Source organism: Microtus ochrogaster, chromosome 5, assembly GCF_000317375.1.
Source record: "Microtus ochrogaster isolate Prairie Vole_2 chromosome 5, MicOch1.0, whole genome shotgun sequence".
Taxonomy (NCBI): domain Eukaryota; kingdom Metazoa; phylum Chordata; class Mammalia; order Rodentia; family Cricetidae; genus Microtus; species Microtus ochrogaster.
The window spans coordinates 64564736-64579787 of NC_022012.1; the positions used below are offsets into that span (position 1 = coordinate 64564736).

The 15052-nt window shown below is 42.0% G+C and overlaps 1 protein-coding gene across 4 annotated transcripts in view; it reads right to left on the bottom strand.

Moving 5' to 3' along the window:
• Nucleotides 1–15052, bottom strand: part of Fam214a (family with sequence similarity 214 member A) — a 78050-nt gene that overhangs the window by 7306 nt on the left and 55692 nt on the right. For all 4 annotated transcript variants that reach the window (XR_003376930.1, XM_013346399.2, XM_026779059.1 and 1 more), the window contains 7 exons: nucleotides 13874–14076; nucleotides 13479–13604; nucleotides 10187–12002; nucleotides 7694–7807; nucleotides 4844–4923; nucleotides 3733–3841; nucleotides 2496–2654 (listed from right to left, as the gene is read on the bottom strand). Coding sequence is in view for 3 of the 4 variants with exons in the window: in XM_013346399.2 (XP_013201853.1) it covers nucleotides 2496–2654; nucleotides 3733–3841; nucleotides 4844–4923; nucleotides 7694–7807; nucleotides 10187–12002; nucleotides 13479–13604; nucleotides 13874–14076 (2607 nt within the window). In the remaining variant the exon portion in view is untranslated. The remainder of the gene's footprint in view (nucleotides 1–2495; nucleotides 2655–3732; nucleotides 3842–4843; nucleotides 4924–7693; nucleotides 7808–10186; nucleotides 12003–13478; nucleotides 13605–13873; nucleotides 14077–15052) is intronic.

Sequence of the window (15052 nt, forward strand, 5' to 3'; positions counted from 1 at the left end):
TAGGGGGGGGAGAGTGGGAGGAGTGGGAGGCTGGGAGGAGGCGGAAAATTTTTTTTTCTTTCTTAATAAAAAAAAAATTAAGAGAAAAAAAAATAATAATGTGATTAAGCAGATAGTGACTGAAGATCTTTAAAAGGTCTTTTATGTTTAGGAGAGCACTCAATACAACCATTTCTTTTTCTTCTTTTTAATTGTGTGTACTTGTGCATATGAGTGCAGTACACTTGGAAGTCAAAAGAGGGCATTGGATTTCCTGAAACTATCATCAGAGATAGTTGTGAGTTGCCCGAGGTGGGTGCTGGGAACCAAACTTGGGTCCTCTGGAAGAGTAGCCAGCGTTCTTAACTGCTAAGCCATCACCCTAGCTGCCAAACAACAATCTCTAAAGGACATAAAACCAGTAGAAGCACTGGACAGTTAGGAAATACAAATATCAGAATTTGCTTACTATTACCTGATTTGTTTCATAGGCCAGACTATTAATATTTATTAATATAAAATTATTAGGAACATAAAGAAATATCTCCTCTGGCATTTTTGTAATAGTAAGGTTAAAATAAATAAAACTTGACAGACTCCTAGCACACACAAAAGTAATCTTTAAGTTATTGTATAATAAAGAATATGAACTGCTGGGTGTGATGATATACCAGTAACCCAGCACTTGGGACGTGGAGGCAAGAAGACCAGGAGTTCAAAGCCAGCCTCAGCTACATGGACTTTGACGTCAGACCGGCCTACATGGATTGCATGTCAAAAACCAAAAGAAAGAACAACAAAAACTGATCTGGAACAGTAGATGGAAAACTGAGAGCTGCAAGCCTTGGCCTGACCAATTACAAACAGCCGGAAGCTGCACCTGGCCAGTCATGAGTCCATAGCGCGAGGCCTAGCCTGAATTCACCACCGTGATGGCTGGCTTCTCTGGCAGCTTCTAAGCAGCTGAGTGGCACGGTGGAGTTCCTGGAGAACACTCTTATCGTTGATGCCAACATGAAGAATTAATTTTTAAAGAATTGTTTGATGCAAAATCCCACCACAAAGACTGTTCTGTCCTAACATTTTACCTCTGGGGACCATTCAATCTGTGAGGAAAGGTCATACAATTATTAGAGTAACAAAGGTGCATTACTCCTGATGGTTTGTGATATGTATCATCTAACAAAACAGTCCTATCTTACAAAACATGATCAGTCCTTTTAAACAGGATTAAGCTATCAAAATAGAAAGAACAACATTTAAGATAAATCTGTGATGGACTGTTTGAAGTGAGCTTTTTAGTTGCTTTAGGCTTTTGAGATAGAATTCTCCTCTGTAGCCAAGGCTCTTCTAGAACTTACCATATAGCCCATGCTGGCCTTAAACCTATTGAGATATGGCAGACATCCTTAAAAGGATGGATTAACTTAATTCAGTAGGCTGACTTAGCCCCTTTCCAAGAACTACTCAAGTCCTCTGTTTGAATGTATTTTGGAATTCTGTTTCCTTTCCCACCCAGACCATTATCTTCTATCAAAGTAAAATACTAGGAAGGACCCTGACAAAATTTTCACCCTAAAAATGGAGTAAACCTAAACTAACCTCCTTGATAAACTAGGTCAGCAATGAGATGGCCATATTTAGGTCCCTAAAAAGTATAGCGTCTCCTCCCCTCAGGTATACATAAAGCTTTTCATAGCTTTTATTTTTAACAAAAGACATTTTCACTAATGTTCTTCAAAGCACTGAAGGCAGGAGAGAGGACGCCACCGGCAGGTGCTAAGCCAGGGCTGCACAGTTCTAGGCCTGTGAGAATTTCTGCTTCTCACAGAGAGACAATGTGACTTTGCGCTTTACACCATCACTACAAACCGCTCCTCTGTATTTGAAGAAGTGTTTATATACACTCCAGAAGCTTCTGCAGGGTAATGCTGATTTTACCCAGAATCCACTGCAGTAGGAAATAGGAAAGGTAAATTTATAGGACTTCAGGCTCAGGACTGTGCTCTAATTCCCAGGAGCTTTCTTACTCCCCACTAAGACACTGGTGTGATCAGAAATAGCTCACACTCACACTCTCTAGCACCCCAGGTCAAAAAAGGATGGGCCAGAGACAAACTAAACAGGAGAAAGGGGGAGAGGTAAGGGGACCTCAGGTAGCCACAAGTCTGACTGAGATAGGAACCATGTGAGAAGGCAGCCATCTGGAATTAGAGTGTACAGTAAGATTGGGGATTTGTGTGAACTTAGCAAGCTGGACTGACTGTGTCAGTCGTCAGTAAGTCATGCAGAAGAAATGAGTAAAATTTCAGCACCTCTTTCAAATGCAAAACAGGCCATCTGTTATTTAAGCCAACTGAGAAAAAGGTCATGGACAGTATTTTGGCTTATTGATCTGTATTCACTTTCTAACTTTCTCTTAGGAATTGCTTCACACTTTCAAGGACTGAAGTAAAGGTGTGAATTATTCTTAGGTTCCCTGATTCTTGCAGAAAAAGACAATTAAAAGTACTTGCCATATAAGGCGAGGGAGCATTATCATCCGAAACACTGTAGAATGACACTTCCACCGGCAGAGTTAAGTGTGTGGGGCAGAAAGTACCACTGGCTCCGACCTCGGCAGTAAAGCCATCAACTATGCCGAGGGGGTCTAAACGGTAATTCAGAACAGATTCCTGGAAGACAAAGTAACAAGCTGTGTTTTAAAAAGATAGAAAAGTTAGTAATTAATTTCACTTTCTTTCTCTCTCTCTCTCTCTCTCTCTCTCTCTCTCTCTCTCTCTCTCTCTCTCTCTTTCTCTCTTTCCAACACAGGGTTTCTCTGTGTAGCCCTGGCTGTCCTGAAACTTGTTCTGTAGACCAGGCTTTCCTGAAGTCAGAGGTCCACTTGCCTCTGACCCCTGAGTGCTGGATTGAAGGCATGCACCACCACTGGCAAGCCTTAACTTTATTTTCTATTTAAGAAAATATTTGACTATATTTTCTAGTTTCCATGGTAGCATGCATTTGCTACATTTGGGAGGCTAAAGCATTGTATTGTGAGTAGCCACTTGGGAGCCAGACTGCGCCAGAGAGTAAGTTCAAGGCTAGGCTGGGTGATGTAGAGAGACCAGGTCTCAAAAAGAAAAATGATGGCTGTTATAATAAGTCACACCTGTAATCTCAGCACTTGGGAATCTGAGGCAACAGGATTTCTATGAGTTCAAGGCTAGCCTAGGCTATGTTCAAAATAGGCCAGATTTTGAAACAAAACATTCTACCATAGAAGGTATTTGTCCCTGAGAGAGCCCCCTAGAAGGTGCTAAAAGGACTTAAACAGGCCACATATAGAAGTTGCATTAGAAAGCTAAGCCAAACGTTTGTCATGTTGAAAAATTATTGCTTCTTTAAAAAATGCTGTTGTAGAATGTATGGGGCTTTGTTTAGTTTACCTGAAAAAAAAAATGAGAAAATATGCACTCGAGACATGACAGTGCAGAAACCAGAGTGGAAGAGCTCTGCCTATCCATTTGGTGCCCACGCCCGGGGACCTCTGAGGGAGTCAGTGTTCTAGGCGCTCAAGCCCCTCACAAGCTTATGAGAACTGACAAATGAGCACATTATGGTGTGTGATCCCTTGAGAAGAGCAAGATAAGTAATTTCAAGGCTTTGGAGAAAGAGTCTAACATTTATTCCCTTTTCAGAAAGGGTGAAGACATAATAGTCCTAGTTTGGGGAACTTCGACCCCTAAAACAGTTTCAAAACAGCATTACCTCAAAACTTCCTAGGAGACTAAGACTTGTGATTGCTGGAGCACTCGAACTCAGAAAAGGTTTTTCATGAGCATCTGGGTCCTCCTCAATATTCAGACATGGTCGAGAGCTGTTTAAAAAAAAAAAACAAGGAAAAAAGAATACATTAACTGCAATATTTTATTTACATCTGTAAAAAGGAGTAAAAGCTGATTAGAATTAGAAATTCATTCAAACTACTATAATAAAATTAATGTTATCAAATTTTAAGATAAAATTTGTAGTGAAATTTCATATTAAATATTCTATTGCTAATATTTGGTAAAGAATACATACAAACATACAAACATCATTCACTGAAGAGTTTCAAGGTATAATTTATAATACATTGCAGAGCAGAAGCTACTGGAAATGTATGATATTCAGAATTTTACATCCATCTCACTTTCAGCTGAAAACAAGAATTCAAAGGCAAAATTATGTGACTGTAATTACAGGGCTGGAGATAGAGCCCAGAGAGTGGTAGAATGTTTAACTACTATATATGAAGTCCTCGGCTGGATCCCAGTGCTGACAAGAAAGGAAGAAGGGAGGGAGGCAATGTGGCTAGAAGACAGAGGTTAAGGATCAATGAATGAATTGACTTCAGACCGTAAGCTGGTGTGTTTCTGGTTACGGTGACAAGAGCACAGTGAGGCTCGCTGTGTGTGCAACATCATTATGAAAACAAGACTTCCTTTTTCTTTAATTAAAAAATTTTGATTTTTATAAAGTTTATGTACAGAGGATGTTTTGTCTGTATGTACATCTGTGCACTACGTATGCCTTGTGTCTGTGGAGGCCATAAGAAGGTCAGATTACATCTGCAACTAGAGTTACATATGGTTGCAAGCCATATGAGTGCTGGGAATTCAATCGGGGTCTTTACAAGAGCGGCCAGTGCTCTTAACCACTGAGCTGTCTCTCTAGTCCCTCCCCCCCCCCCAAAAATATATATATATATACACACACACCCTTTGACTGAGAGTCAGCAGGTCTGCTGCACTGGTCTGCTGTGCCATTGTTTTACACACACACACACACACACACACACACACACACACACACACACACACACACTCTGAGTCGTTACCTTCTGGAGGACAAACTTCTCAGATGCAGCAGCGATGTGTCTAGATCAAAGCAACCAGACTGTGTTTTTCTTTGAGGAACCTAAAGGCAAAATAATTAGTTGTATTGTTTAATGGACTACCTTTTAAATTAATAAAACACTCAGAAAATCCAAGTTAAGCATATTGTTTTTTTTAAGATTTCATTTATTATGTATATAGTGTTCTGCCTGCATGTACGCCTGCAGGCCAGAAGAGGGCACCAGACCTCATTACAGATGGTTGTGAGCCACCATATGGTTGCTGGGAATTAAACTCAGGACCTCTGGAAGAGCAGCCAGTGCTCTTAACCACTGAGCCATCTCTCCAGCCAAAGCATATTGTTTAAATGACATTTCTCTCCTGTTTTGTACATGTGTGGGTACATGCATGCTAGGGCACACACGTAGAGGTCAGAGGACACACACAGAGCCAGTTCTCTCCTTCCATCATGCTAGGGCACACACATAGAGGTCAGAGGACACACACAGAGCCAGTTCTCTCCTTCCATTATGGGGGCCCAAGAGACTGAATTTAGGTCATCTGACTTGGCAGCAAGCACCTTTATCTGCTGAGCCATCTCGCTGGCCCAAAGCATATCCTTAAAGTAATAAAATTTCTCTAATTAACAGTTTACTTCAAATAATGAGGCTTACCACATATTTTTCTCTCATTCTCATTCTATTAACTAATATGGGAAAACCCCAGATACTCATAAAAGCACTTTGACTATGTTTTAAATGGAACTAGGATTTTCCCAAAACTAAAGCTTATGTGGTGTCTCTGTACAAGGACTCTTACTCGTGTGTGTGTGTGTTGTATGAATCTGTGTTCAAGTGCAAGCATGTGTTTACAGATATGCACGCGTGTGGAGGTCAGAAGTCAATGTCAGGCGTCTTCTTCAGTCATTCCTTACCTCCCTTTATGAGTCAAGGTCTTTCACTGAACGTGGGGCTCACTGATGCTACTAGACTGGTGGTTAAGCAAATGCCAGAGCTCCCCTCTCCCCTCGTCTCTGCCTCCCATCCCCAGGACTACAGACACATGCTATAGTGGGTGCTCTTGATGGGCACTGAGGATCAGAACTCAGCTCCTCAGGCTTGTGAGCTGAGCACTACCTACTGAACTATCTTTCCATCCCAGGACTTTCACTTGTATACCTTATATATCTGTGTACTTGGAGTATGTGCGTGCATGTGTGTTTGTGTGTGTGTGTGTGTGTGTGTGTGTGTGTGTGTGTGGAGCCTGTACCACTTAAGAGCTTAAATTAAAAGGGGAAAAATGAGAGTGCTGGCATCCTATCCACTATAACAGTCCCAAGAAATGTAATACTTTTCAGAGAATGGCTTTAAAAAACAGTGCTCTGGATTTTCAATCACCAGCATACACTAAATTATATTTCTCGTAAACCACTTATCAAAGCACACTAAAAATGGAAGCTCTACTTAAGGGCAAATTAAAGATGGTCAGCTACAACATGAGAATTTTATCTGTTTTTGGAATTAATATAAGATATACATAAAAAATCTGATGTGCTGGTCTGAGAAGAAACAGATGAAATTATGGCTAGGAGAGATGGTAACCCAATAAACCGCATAGGTTGCTGAGGCAAGAGGACAGGAAGATCAGGGCCAGAATGGAAAACTCTGGGAGACTCTGCCTCAAAACCAACCACCCCAGACCACAAAAAACCATGGAAAAGGATTGGTAGGGCACTTTCCTCGCATTCGCTTATTCAAATGGGTTCAACCTTTTAATACCACTGAAAACATCTCTGAATCAAATGTGTCCCAGAGCCAGACCATATAAAACAAACCAACAAAAACAAATAAATAAGAACGAGTCTGTACAATTCTCAGCCTGACTCATGCTTCAGAAAAGCTCTGGCTTCCTTTTCTTCTTCATTCTCCATGCTCTGCTTGACATCCTGAGCAGGTCACTTTGTTGTCTATGGCCCTTTCAAGGTTACCATTCCCTCCCCTTTCTGTCTGTCATGCTAGGTTTTTGCTAAATATCTGTCTTGCACCTACTAAACTTCCACTCAGCTCATTCCATTCTACTAGTTTATCCACACGGAGTACATGTGTGTCTATGTGTGTAGGTGTACATGCATAGGCGTGTATATGCATGTGTGTCTATGTGTGGGTGTGCATGCATAGGTGTGTATATGCGTGGGTGTGCATGCATAGGTGTGTATATGCATGGTTGTATGTGTGAACACTTCAAGGAGAATAATTTCATATCTAGATGTCTTCTTTCAAACATAACCCCACCTTTTGGAGACAGGGCCTTACTTTCTAGCCCAGGATAGCCCTGACTTGCAGTCATCCAACCTCACCCTCCCAACTGGTGCTGGGATGGAACCCAGGGCCTCCTGTATCAGTTTGCTGTCTCTGAACAACAGCCCACGCCCTCCAAAGCAAGACTTTAACCACTGCACTTGAAACTATGGAACTATTTGTACCAGTTTCTAGATAATACTGCTGCTGGTGCCAATATTTGCTGATACTAAAAAATATATTTTTGTAGGAATTTCTATCAACAAAAATGTATCTTTTAAAATCTTTTCTTTTACACATAGTAACAATTAAAACATTCAGCAAAAGAACTGGGAAAATTACAATACCAATGAAATACATTTTATTTTTGTTCCATTTATAGTCCTTCCCAATATTATCATATAGCTATTAAATGTAGTTTCAAAACCCACAAGGTTTTCTAACTGAGAATTTATTTCACAGGCTTTGAAACATTTCAATTAACGTTAGCTGAGGTGCTTGCGAGCATGCCAGCTGCCTGCAGGTGCTGGGCACGAGGGAACACAGGGCACTTACAGGACTTGAGAGGAGAGGCAACCCTGTCTGAGGGTGAAAGGCTCTGGTTGATGTCCCGTCCAAGGAAGGAAAATTATGTTTTCTCCAGACGCTTGAATGTTTCAGTGTATCCCTCTGTTGGGAAAAGTACTAGATTTTAGTGGGAATATCCAAATAATGGCAAATTTGTAGATTCATTCCTAATGTAGTCTGAGGTACATACCCTTGGTGGGAAAACTGAAGATTCCTTTTCATTTTGTATGTATGAACATACACACATACACAACAGCACAGAAAACAGTATGTTTTTATATGTATGAACATATACAAATACACATCAGCACAGAAAACAGTATTTGTTTTTGTATGTATGAACATATACACATACACATCAGCACAGAACAGTGTTTGTTTTTGTATGTATGAACATACACACATACACAACAACACAGAAAACAGTGTGTTTTTATATGCATGAACACACACATACATTAGCACAGAAAACAGTGTTTGTTTTTGATATCCTGCTTCAAAAGTTCTGAAGTGTGCCCAATGCAACTGTTTTACCAGCATGTTCACTCACAATCTAGCATCAACTGTTTTAACTTATGAAAAACAAAGCTGGAAAACAAAGTTAAGACTTTAAAGTATAAAACCATATCAGTAACAAGAGCCATTTTTAGGGGATTTAATTTGGTTTGACAAGTACAGAAATACAAAACAGGCTGGAGAGATGACTCAGCAGTTAAGAGCATTTACTGCTCTTCCAGAGGACTCAAGTGTGGTCCCCAGCACCCACATGGTGGCTCACTATCATCTTTACAGAGATCCAGTGCCCTCTTCCGGTCTCTGTCGACACCAGACACACATGTGGTACTCATACATATGGGCAAAATGTCTACAGACATAAAATAAAAGTAAAAAAAATTTCCTAAAAACTAGTCAGAGCACTATGTTTTTACTGAGTCAGGAAACAGGCAAAGTGGGAATAGTGGCATATGCTTGCCATCCAGTGGCTTACAAGGCTAAGGCAAGAGGATTGCTGAGCTCAGGGCATTCAAGCCCAGCCTGGGCAACCGCGCGAGAGTCTCACAAAGCAGGGGGACTTCTTACAAACTGGACAAATTTATATCCAAAGATCAGAAATTCACAAAAAAATATATCAATGAAAACTAAAAAAGACTGAGTTGGACACAATTCTAACATTTCCCAGCTTAGTGACCAGGACATTATTTAGCCCTTCTGGCTTGTGGGAAAAGAACGTCTGACCCAAGGAGAGGGAGGGTTTGGGCAGACAAACACACAGTGTGCTAGAGGCCCTGGAGCACATGGAAAGTGGGGCACAATTTTATGAAAAATAAACCCAGGAACAAACATGTCAGTGCTAGAGACAAAACAAAAAACATATCCAAATTACTCTTGAAGGGCCTGCTCACCTGACAGGGCAGCCTTGAGCCCACATCTCTCTTCCCTGAGCTCTAAAATCCTGGAACTGCAGGCATGCTCCACTGTGCCTCTCCGAAAACATCTAGTGTTGTTAAGGCCACAGTAAGTCTTCGTGACCATTGCACTTTTAGGGTGCACTTTCCTACTTAAGCAGTATGTTAAAGGTCCATGCACTATAAAGAATGATTATCACTTTCAGAATTATATGGTTGATTTGGTGTGACTCAAGGACTAAGCTGTGAGGGGGGAAAAACCAGGTACTAAGTCCTCTGATTAACCACTTAGTGGAACTCCTGCAGACAGCCTAACTCACTGCTGTGCAACAACTGTGCCAGGCCAGAGTGGCTTGAAAACATACCAAGCTGACAGGGTATCTGATTCCTGGTTATTTTCTACCGATTGCTTACAATACTCAAATAAAAAACCAACAGGAAAAATCCAAGTGAACTGAGGACTTGCACAACCCACAGATTTGTCCTTGAATAATATGAGGGAGCAGTATAACCCTGGATTACAAGAAACCTGAAACGGGGGTAAGGAGTGCACCAGGCACATCCAATACTTGGAGCCTCAGTTTCCCCCACTGTTGTACCTGACCCTCGGCAAAGCATCAAAAGGAACTGAGTGCTCTATAATCATGTGACATCACCAAGAGGAGGCTGTAAAGAATGCAGAAATCAACTGGGTTTTTTGTTTGTTTGTTTTTATAGACAGCACTCATTCCTGCATCCACAGGCCAAACAGAAAGGCCAGGTGTCATGGCCTTGAGACGGTGCTGAGGGTGGAAACGACAGACCTCACAGACCTGGGAAAACTGACTCTGGTAATTGCAGTTTTTAAAAAAGGGACCACACACTGCATTTTAAACCATGAGATCCGTGATCTACTTCTGTTACCTAGAGTGGGCTACTGGTGAGGATATTAATAGTTCTGTAGAAGGCTTGCCATACCAGACTAGGTGTTCTACAGATAGCAAGTACCTTGGGGCCTTTGTAACCAGATCTCCTGTGACTAACAGTTAACAGCCAGTAGTTGAAAATTATGTCCGAAATATTACATGTTACCTACCAACATGTCTGCATTTTTCAGTCTTTCACCCGCAGACAAACAGTGCTTCACACTTTTCCTTTGAGGGTTTCCATCGACAAAATCTTCTTTTTCCTCCTGCTCAATTTCCAGCTGGTCTGAGGCTGTACACCTGGAGCCTCCAGTACCATCACTGAGGTCATGTTCTGTGCTAAGCTGACTGCTCTGCTCACATGTCTTTGATCTTTGTGAGTCTTTATTTGAACAATTAGTTTTGTACTTACTGAAACAGTCAGACATTTCCAACACAGTAACTTTTATTTGTGAGTCAATACCATTTGAATCATCACATTGGAGATGACTGAGAGACCCTGGGTTATAATTCTCGTTATTTATTTTCTCTGTACATTTATTTGTGCAAATCTGTTTGTCAATACTGTTGCAATATGAACACTGTTTCTCAGTTTCATGGCTCATTTCATGTTCCTTAAATTGTGATTTACAAGGTGTACTTTCCAATCTGCTAATCAAACCCATGTTACTTTCATTGCAGAGAGCCATATTAGAGGAAGTCAGTAAGCCAACAGCCTTGTTCTGTGCCACCTGCCCGGCACTGTGGATGATGTCATCAGGATGCATCTGATACTGAGTTCTTACTTCATGTGTCAGAGGCTTTTCTTGGGGACCATATGTGAAAGATTGGAAGCATTTACTAGGTTTTGGGCTTTTCCCATCCCCTCTGTCTCCCAGTACGGATGCTTCTGCATGTGAAGCAGAAATAGAGGCATTCTCTCTGTTCTTCTTCAACAAGGTTTGGCCATCATATGAACTCCTGAACACTTTAGAAGGAATGGAATTGGAGTCATGCTTGCTGAATGCAGGCCGGGGAATGTGAGCTGTGGGGTCGATGTGTTCCAAGTGCTGTGCGATCCTGGCTATGACGTCCTGTCGCTCCTGGAGCAAAGAGCCGATTAGTGGGTTTGCCTCCCCAGCAGGATGGCGAAGGTAAGGGCTGTGAGAGGTGCAGCTTTCTCCTTGTGTAGTTTCCGACTTCCCTCTCCCTTTCCGCTCACTGGTGTCTTCTGTGGTACTAATCTCTGGGCTCCCAAAAGATCCTTCTCTGCACCTCCTCACACTCTCACTGTCCTGGGAAATGCGGTGAAGCTTGGAGCTAAGTGAAGTGGACTCCTGGGTATTGAAGGGGTGTTCAGACATGCGAGAGGAGCTGGGGTCACAGTGAATCAGGTGTTGAGCAATCCTGGCAATAACTTCTTGTCGATCCTGAATCAAGGACTCAATTAAAGGGTTAGGCTCCCCCACTGCCTGTCGGGAGCTCTGACAGCTGGAGACACTGGAATCGATCAAAGAGAGTGATTTCAAAGTTCTCACTGACACCTCCTGTGACGACCTTACTTCTCCTGTGGTGCCACTGAAGCCCAGGACACTGTCTTGAGATGCCCCATGGTCAGACTTGCTGCCCGTGACTGGGCAGAGCCTGACATTTCTAATGGCTGCAGTGTACTCAGGGGTCACGCCACTTCTTACATGCAGGGCACTCACGGGTGCTACGGTCCATGTGTGTTTGCTGCACAGACTTTGGGAACTGCTGGGACAACGGTGTTCTATTTCACCAGGGCCGTGGTGTTGATAGGCTTTTAGCTCCTGCTCTTGAATTCTCTTCTCATAAAGAATGTTAGTATGAATACTACAGGTCAAAACCGGATAATGAGCTTGTCTGGGCAGGGACTGAACGCTGACTTTCAAGGCCACGTTGTGAGAGACGTTGGGAACAGGAAACACGTGCTCAGTTGGAGTCTGTGAAAAACTCCACTGTAAGTCGACATCAGCAGCACTGATTCTAGGGCCAAACAACACAGGTCAGTCATAAGCAGCCCTCTGCCTCTGCACAACACTTTCAGGGGAAAAGGCAGCCAAGTGCTATGCACTAATTCCCACCAAGGTCCACACTCAGCACTTGACCATGCGTGTCACTGCCAAAACCAGCACACACGGCACAACCAAGTACTTGGTAAAGACTGTTCTTATTAGGCCGGGCGGTGGTGGCGCACGCCTTTAATCCCAGCACTTGGGAGGCAGAGGCAGGCGGATCTCTGTGAGTTCGAGACTAGCCTGGTCTACAGAGCTAGTTCCAGGACAGGCTCCAAAGCCACAGAGAAACCCTGTCTCGAAAAACCAAAAAAAAAAAAAAAGACTGTTCTTATTATTTTGTTCTTTAAGACAGTTTCATAGCTGGGCCGTGGTGGTGCACACCTTTAATCCCAGCACTTGGGAGGCAGAGGCAGGTGAATCTCTGAATTTGAGGACAGCCTGGTCTACATAATGAGTTCCAGGACAGCTAGGGCTACAAAGAGAAACTCTGTCCCCCCCCAAAAAAATAAAAATAAAACAAACAAGACAGAGTTTCACTCTGTAGCCCAGGATGTCCCAGAATTTACTACACGGCACAGGTTGGTTTCAAACTTGCAATGATCCCCCTACTTTAGCTGTCTGTGGGATTATGGGCATGAGGTACCGTGCCCAGCTGAGATATCTTTTTTAAGAACTTAAACACTAAGAGCTCAAGAATATTATAATTTAATCATATTTACCAAAATTGAAAGGAAAAAGGACTTTGCATTTATTATTAAGTGGGTTCTGCTCATTTTAATTGAGCAAGATAATTTAGAAACTATTTAACCTGCATAAAAATATTAGTTGCTTTGCAGTCTGCATGTGTTATATTTATGGTTGTGAGCCCAGCCTTTAACGGCTGAGCCATCTCTCCAGCCCTGTCTGCATGTTTATGTACACATACAAATACACAATCACACACACATGCATACAGGAACCCCCCCCACACACATACACATGTACTTTTTTTTTTTTAAAGACAAGTTCTTGCTATTTTGCTCAGGTTCAGACTCACTGCTCAACAATTCTCCTACCCCAGCATCCTCAGTAACTTGGTGATGTGGACACACAGTACTATGTCCAACAATGTTTATGTGTTTTAGATAGAAAATTCTGTTCATCAAAAGAAGTAACAAACCCATGTGGCTTCTGTTTCTACTTTATCATGACATTAAGGCTGGACTGGCTTCCTAAAGTAAGCTTGAATGCTTTCAAAACATTTATTCTACACAAATTTAACCCACCAAACCATCTTAACGAGACTTAACCCAACAAGATTACCCATAATAATTCTCCTAACTTGTTTTGATAAAAATTTTTACTGATTTTTATTTAAAAATGAAGGAAATTCGCTTTTGACAGGTAAGACACCATTCAGTAAACTGGCCGTGAGTATGCACTGTCCCTCTTTCCCTAGACTTACCTGTAAAGGATATTTCGTGGAATAGCACCATGAGAAACACTCAGCCAAGCACTTAACTGAGAAAAAAATACAAACGACCGGACAGCCAGCAGAAGCGTCTTCTCTTCAACGAAGCGATCGCCACTCCTAAGGGGAGGAAGAAGGTACAATCACAGGCCAGCAAATACAGAGTGACTGCTTTTGCCAGAGAAAAGTGGGGACAAGAGCCTCCTGGGATGTGTGCTCTGGGAGCACACACATGCACTTCCTAATGTCACTTGGTGTCAGAATGACTTAGTGAACACAGTAAGTATCCCATCTTTACTACATGAAAAGAGGGAGTCAGAGACATGATGCGATATCACAGTAAGGTGCAAGAGGTCTTGGAAAACTTGAGACCAAGTTTAACAACTCACTGTCGGGGAACCGGCTCCAAGATCCACCTCTCCAGTAACAGTGCATCTTGCTTAATGGCGGGGTCATTCAGATCCGTCCCCTCTGCGCTAGGCCCCTCGTCACTGTAGCAGCAGTCTGGCAGGAGCATTACTTCCACCATGATTGGAAGATTATTTTTCCACAACAGTGCGACCTCAGATCTGGTTCGTCTGGCTTGGCGACACTTAAGAGAAAATGATAATAAACAAATGTCTCAACAACTGTCCTAATTTTGTATTTAAATTTCAAAACTCTAATTGTAGACATCTGCATAAGAAGCGTGATATGTGGTAGTGCTTGCTCAGGTTTGGCCATCTCATGTTCTTGTTAAATGCTGATCTGTGCAATGGGCTCACTGTAGAACATTTATGCTGTACATTTTCTTGGGAAGAGTAATTTTGCTCTACTTTATGGGAAAGAATAGCTACATACAAAGTCTGACAGGTCACTGAGTGTTCCCAGTGTGCCTAGTCAATTTTACCAGTTCACAGAAAAGATTCTGAAACCTAAAGACTAAAACATAAAAATTTATTTTCATTAAATAATCAAAAGAAACATGATTTTTTTTAAAGTTTGTATTTTTAAGTTTAAAAATTAGAATGCTGGAGAGACGGCTCAGCATTTGAGAGCACTGGCTGTTCTCCCAGTGGACCCACATGGTGACTCACAACTATCTGTAATTCCAGTTCCAGGGATCTGATGCTCTCTTCTGGCTCCCATGGGCATCTGGCATTCAAGTGGTATAGAATACATGCAGTCAAAACACTCATATTTACTAAACAAAATTTAAAAAAGTAAGCCAGGAAGTGGTGGTGCATGCCTTTAATTCCAGCACTGGGAAGGCAGAGGCAAGTGGACCTCTGAGTTTGAGGCCAGCCTGCTGTACAGAGTGAGTTCCAGAACATCCAGGACTACCCAGAGAAACCCTGTCTCAAAATAACAACAATAACAACAACAACAACAAGAAGAAATTTAAAGTTCAAGAACATATTTAAGAAATAATTGAGAAAAATTTAAAAAATATGTACTACTTATGGAAATGTTTTAACATTTTAAAAAAATATTGAGCCGGGCGGTGGTGGCGCACGCCTTTAATCCCAGCACTCGGGAGGCAGAGGCAGGCGGATCTCTGTGAGTTCGAGACCAGCCTGGTCTACAAG